We start from the raw sequence: 6,686 nt of genomic DNA, 5'->3' as shown, positions 1-6,686 counted from the left end.
CCTCCCAGAACTGCTACGTGGAATCTCCAGGCCCCTTCGATGGAAATGAAGAAAGAGAAAAAAACCCCGCTGCATCACGCTGTTTCCTGCGCAGCCGGCCCAGCGTGCGGCAGGCGCAACCTGGCATGTCGATTAAATAATGCAGAGGGATTCCGCAGCAGGAAGCACCTTGGAAATGTGCATGTTCAAGTACTGCATTGCCTCACGACAGGGACGTGCTCCGTGATAGCCATATTTCAATCTATTATTTTTTTGACCATTGCTCCATGGTAGTTGATGAAGTCATGGTTCCAAAGTGAGACTTTTTTTATTATTTGTAATAACTGTCTTCAAATGGCCAATTTCAAATTTCAAGGGTGAGAACACCAATGAAATTTGACCTGTAAAGGGCCAGTCGGAGGTCTCTCGGCAATAGAACGGGGTATCAGAACATCCTGGAGGACATGGACAAGCAAAAAAATCAATTGTTCTGTTGCATTTATTTATGTTATGTTTCCCTTTCCTTGTGACGTGTGGCTTTATTAGGCTTTATTGGCCATTCAGTTTGACAAATGCACCGTTTGGGATTAATATTGATGTTAAAGTATTCTATATCTTGTCAAGGCTCTGAGAGACGCTGTTAATTATCAGACAAGTTATGATGAAAGGCAATATATTTAAAGATGGAAGCTAAGATGTGAAAACAAAGGCTCTCATCGCATTCAAATGATTTATGTTCAAATAACTCCTCTTATTGACAGTCCGCTGGTAGAATCTGCGCTGATATCAGCTCCGTATTACATGCTGGTCAACAACGAACCTCGCAATTTTTACAGAGCGACGTGGACAGAATTAAACATTGCCCGCGCACACGTTTGTTTGGGGCTATAAAGGCTGGCAGACCCTTGAGGGGTTTAAGCTAATGAAATATTTCAGCAAATCCAATACATTCCATTTACTTCAGAGGGTCTCCTGGCCCTACCGAAACACACATCACACTTAATGTCATTTTGAAAACGCCTGATATTAAATGACCTTAATCTGGTCCCCACTGCCGAGTAATGTTTTGTTCCCGTCTCTCACCTGGTGGAGGTTGTGGGTCCGCAGACTGGCGTTCTTTTATCGCACAGGGCCGATTGACCTTAGCCTGAAATATGGGCACAAATAAGTCTACGAATCCATATAGGAGCGTGGAATGTGCCCATAAACATATTGATGCATTTTTGAATCGACCTCCACTTAATGGACTTTTGGAAATGGTGGAGGGAGAGGATGACAGAGGTTGTGTAGCGATCACGCTCACCCTGCACGTGGCCACTACCATGGCATTTGACCTCAGTCACGTCACGCAAGTCAAGTGACTGGAGAAGCAAAGTGTGGTGTGTGGTATGTTGGCATCCAGAAATCTTTGTGAATGTCAACATAATGTATTTTTGGTATTACAGTATCTTCTCATTAAGCATCTCCTTGAAACAGGAACAAAATAAAATTCAGGAAAAAATATGAATCGATTTAAAAACATTAAATAGTTTTTGTAATTTATATTTAAAGGATTAATTTTGAGGTTGTGCTTGTTTATTTGAAAATCATCCTCCCATTAACTTTAATATGAATGAGGGGTGAAGATTTAAAGGGGGATGAGACTGCATTGTATTTATAGTAGCATTCCACCATTTTAATGGCAGTAGAAATCAAGGACAGGAAAGTGATATTCATAATTCCCTCACACTTTTTAGCTGGGCTAATGCTTTGGGAAATTGAGATCACAGCAGGACAGGTAGAGCTGTGTAGGATACGGATTGCAAAGGTACAGCTATCCCTAAAATTGTGACCCAACTAACAATTTTTATATCTCATAACATTCCCTGAACGTTAGGACAGCATGTATTAAGTTACCACATATATTTATACTTTCATTTTTAAAGTAATATTTGTCTGCTTCTGTGTTTTCCTGTTTTCCCTTGAACTTCATCTTCATCAAAACACTTTTGTTACTCAAGTTAAAATAAATTTGACCTGTGAATGTTCATTCATGTAAATTTTATCAGGAATCCTAGCCTTTTTTTCAGTTGAAGTACTTCTAAAGACCTTTCAAGGTCAATGCTAAATTTCAGGGGACATTTTCCTGTGACTTCCGAATTAATTTGAAGAACATTCTCATCATAACATTATCTTACAACAAAATTAGGTTCTATGGATCTGTTGCATGCTGTCGGATAATATGTTTACCAGAAAATATTATGAACATACAGCCCTATGTTAAAATACTCGTAGAGGTGGGAAAGTGATCATTTCTACTCAAAACACTTTGACTGCCACTGGGAAAGGTTTAGCACCAGAAGAAGTCATAGATATACCGCATCACAACTTGTCTTTTCTTGCCCTGGAATATTGATTTAATTGAAATGTAATGTAGTAAAGCAAGTAGCTTATTACCTACATGCAATGCATTATGCAATGTTAATACAGTATACCACAGAAAATAAATTATATAACTCATAATGATAGTCCCCCTTTTCTAACCCTGAAAATAAATATGCATGGATATTTCAAGGGGTTTAAAAAAAGAGACCCTGCAGTGGTGTTCAAATAGGTGGATAATGTGTATGGCATTATGGTGAATGAACATCAGGAGTAGATGAAGGACAATCAAGACAATACAATTTTTCAAATTTATTATTATGATTATTATGGCATTATCATGTAATACTCTGGCAATTATAACATGTAAATGAGTCTCTTTTTGAGTGGACAGGATCACAGTACATCGGCTTTCATCCATTACATTCCGCTTTGATCGTGGATACCGGTGAATTTTAGGCACATCACAAGTGCAGCACAGGCTGCTTGCAGCAAAAAGAAAGAAAGAAAGAAAAAAAGACGAAAAGGCAACATCACAGCATTCAGCGGTGGACGCCGCACGCTCGTCTGAGGTGGGGGCCGGCGCATGAGCGAGGGCGGGGTAGGACAAAGGAGAAAAAGGTTAGGCGCACCTGGAGAAGGCGGGATCACCGCTCACCCCGAGAGGATGTGATTGACGAAGGAGGTGTAGTTGATGCAGCCGTTGGCATCCTCCTGCCCCGTCATCAGGCGGTCCACCTCGTCCTCGGTCATCCGCTCGCCGAGCGTGGCCAGAACATGCCGGAGCTCCGCCCCCATGACGGTGCCGTTGCCCTCCTTGTCGAAGACCCGGAGGCCTTCCACGAAGTCCTCAAAATTTCCCTGGTCCTTGGAGCGGGAGATGTGCTGGAGCATGGGCAGGAAGGTCTCAAAGTCCAGCATCTTGACGTTCATGTCCTCCGCGCGCGGCTTGCCCAGGACCTTCAGCACGTCGGCGTTGGTGGGGTTCTGGCCCAGCGCGCGCATCACGTCACCGCACTGGGCGAAGGTGATCTTCATCTCGCCCGCTGGCGTGCGGTCGAACAGCGTGAACGCCTCCTTGAACTCCTCAATCTGGTCGGCGGTGAACTCCACGGTGATGCCCTTTGGGTCAAACTCGGGCTCCTTTGGGGGCTCTGGCTCAGGCTCGGGGGGTTTGGGGGCGGGCGCCGCCTCCTTCTTTGGTTCCGGCTTTTTGGGCTCTGGCTTCTTGGGTTCTACTTTCTTGGGAGCCATGATGTCAGGATACGTATATGAATATATGTGTGTGTGTGTGTATGTGAGTGTGGAAGAGACAGGGAGAGACAGACGAAGCAGTGGCCCCCAGAACTTTTATACACGACTGACTATGCAGGGGATATCAGTAGGCTAATGGGGTGCTTTCGGATACTAAAAAAGGAAGAATCCAGATACAGACCCGCCCCTTCAACACTTCACAATGGAGGATTGCAAATCCGCTTCTCTCACCAGCTCCACAGACTCTCTGGCATGCCATAATCAGCCCACACACCAGCCACTGCTTTTGACAGACAAATGTTTGACGGTCCATTTGTCACGACCCAGCTCGTTGGCCGTGACACACAGCAGACCAGCTTTAAATGGAGGAAAAGCATTTCTGCATATGCGCACACACATGCATATATCTTTACTTTTTAATGTGTATCTTCACTTTTTAATTTAGTAATACTTGTATCTCTTTCCTCTAAACTCGATCGCTGGCGAAATTCTTTTGTTCATTATAGAAAAAAGAAGTGTGACATTAAGACACAGATAAATTAGTGAATACCATTAACCTTGTTCATAGGTTTAACTTTACACAAATAATCCACGAGTATATTTAATTTTTTGTTTCATTTTCATTGTTTTAGTTTCATTTATTTATTTGTTTATTTAATACTCATTAAGCAAAACATTGACTAGTGTTTTGATTTCCTTCAACACGTACTGGACATGAAAAAGGACTGAAAAATTCAAATTGGGAGGATAGTTTGTAACTACAGTGACTACAGACATACGGCCACGTACAAATTTTGCTGAGAGAATGTCTCTCCATTGCTTTGATAACTCTACAGCAAGTCAAGAAAAATCAATGAAATGCAACATCAATTTGGTGAACATTTCTCATCAGAAATGTATGAGTAATAAATATTATATTCAGTAGCACTGGCCGAAGTCATATCTCATACATCAAAGAAATGAATTCAATAGTTTGAAAAAAAATCTTAATAAAAGATGAAGGCTCTTCAGATTTAATGCATACTAACACTCTTTATTAACTTATATCCAGTGTGCCTGGTACAAAACCTTTGCAAATATCTCCTCTGCTTCTGATTATTTTGGTAAAGGATGAGCAGACATCCCTGGCATATATAGTATATAATATCAAGCTTTTAAGTGTTATTCACATACAAGGCTATGTCCAGGACATAAATATCTGGGTGTTTACAATGGCAAAGAAATAGATATTAGATCCACAATAACACCAGGCACACATTGTGTGATCACAGTGGGACTAGATAAGCGACTAGACTGCTATTATTTATTTCCCAGCTCTGTGAGATGAGCCCGTTTTCAAGTGTGTTAAACGAGTGAAAAAGCAGAATGTTTTCTCGCCGGTGCCTTTGTATCACGGTTTGGTATGGCAAGGTAGAGCACCTTGTGGACGCTGTCAGCTCGGTAAACACTCCCACTCTGTCACCGCCAGGCGATAATTCAAGTCCTCCACAAAAGGAGACACATGTTTAAAAAAGCCTCACGGTGAAACCTGAATGTTTGTAGAGCTATGCAAGCTGAGGAAGAGGAAACAGAGATCAGTTCTTTTTGTCGTTTTTCAGAACACATGGCCAGACAGTACTGTCAGAAGGTGGTGAGCATCTGACGATTTCTTGTGCCAGACTGGTTTTTGCTTTCCTTTCTTGAACTGAGATCTCGCTGCAGTGACAGGATTTGCGACCCCTTTACTGTCTCCTTGAGAAAGTGGCTTTCTGCTGACAGCACAGAAGAGTATGAGTTCATCAACATGACATGGGATTGATCTGTGAATGTTACATGTACTCCCCAGCAGCGGCCATTTTGATTTAAATGAAACGCCTTTCGTAATTAAATGTGAGCCTTTCATAATTATATAATAATGGAATATATAAATGTATCTTTAATATATTTATGACACACATGCACACATGTTCTTTCTCTTTCTCTCTCAAAAACCCACATACACACAAATGTGTTTTAAATGTAATATCCTGTAATAGGGCACTAATAGGTTTCTATTTTTATGCATTTATATCTATGTAAATGTATCAACATTTACTAGGTAGCTCAGCTTAGGTGTCAAGCTCGCTTCAACGGAGCAGACACATTAGTTAGCTTAGCCTCAATTGTCAAGCTGGCCCTACTGAGTTGACACACTAGGTAGCTTACAATAGCATCAAGTGTCAAGCTGACCTTAACCTTATCTTCTCAGGTTCTTTTTCCATGGGGCTTCTGCCCCTTAACTTACCACAAGTCCAAAGACCTCTCCAGCCTGTTTCCTTGGTCTGAATTGACGTGATCACTCTGGTCCTGTCCTTTGCTCCATGATCATGAACTGCTTCAGCCCTGTTCCTCCCCTGCCCATGCCTTGACGCTGTCTGGAGCTCCAGATCCCTCATCTGGCTCCTCTAAACACCACTATTCATAACTATACCATTTGGTCTTCTATTATCCCTGTTAAATTTCACCTCAGCTGTAACCTGTTCAATCCATTTTATTTGTTGTCTGTTACTTTACACCAGGCTGGCCAGTGGAGGTTGGACTCACCCTCTATAGCTGGGTTCCTCTCAAGATTTCTTCAAGAGCTTTTTGTTGCCACTGTTTGAGGGTTTGCTCCCCATTGGGAGTTTTTTTTTGTACCTTATGTACTTGCTATTTCGTGGTTCAGGCCTGGTGTTTGCTGTTTTTGCTCTTGCCTTGCTAATCAGTAAAGTGTCTTTGTGACAGTTCTCTGTAAAGAACGCTGTACAAATAAAATGGCATTGAATTGAATCTTATAATTTACCAGCCAAAGGTCAGGTTCTTCAGTAACTCACAAAAGTCTGAAACCCCTGAAAATTTGTTCATGTTATTTTCATCAGCTTTCATATTTGGCACTCTTGAATGATTAAAGGGCTATCTTTAACACATAACTTTAGCTCATGAAAGATCACAGCAAACTGAAATGTGCATATGAAAATGCACAACTTATGATGCACTGTATGATTATTATTAAAGCTAATGCTAATATTACCCAAATCTGTAAATCTCAAAGGGAAAGGTGATAGGACAGGTACAACAGAGTAAAATACAGTAGC

At 41.5% G+C, this 6,686-nt stretch overlaps 1 protein-coding gene across 1 annotated transcript; it reads right to left on the bottom strand.

Annotated features, from left to right (window-relative positions):
* Positions 1-2,641: 2,641 nt before the first annotated feature.
* cmlc1 (cardiac myosin light chain-1) lies at positions 2,642-3,688 on the bottom strand. The gene has a single exon (XM_035436089.1). It carries the CDS (start codon positions 3,592-3,594, stop codon positions 2,995-2,997), a length of 600 nt encoding a protein of 199 aa, XP_035291980.1. The 5' UTR covers positions 3,595-3,688; the 3' UTR covers positions 2,642-2,994.
* Between the last annotated feature and the right edge of the window lie 2,998 nt (positions 3,689-6,686).

The sequence above is a fragment of the Anguilla anguilla genome, chromosome 10 (assembly GCF_013347855.1).
Source record: "Anguilla anguilla isolate fAngAng1 chromosome 10, fAngAng1.pri, whole genome shotgun sequence".
In the NCBI taxonomy this organism is placed as follows: domain Eukaryota; kingdom Metazoa; phylum Chordata; class Actinopteri; order Anguilliformes; family Anguillidae; genus Anguilla; species Anguilla anguilla.
The sequence above is the reverse complement of the archived record's forward strand: the minus strand, read 5'-3'. Positions and strand labels throughout refer to the sequence as shown.

Excerpts from the sequence above, each read along its gene's own strand:
- cmlc1 (XM_035436089.1), bottom strand. The coding sequence starts at position 3,594 with ATGGCTCCCAAGAAAGTAGAACCCAAGAAGCCAGAGCCCAAAAAGCCG.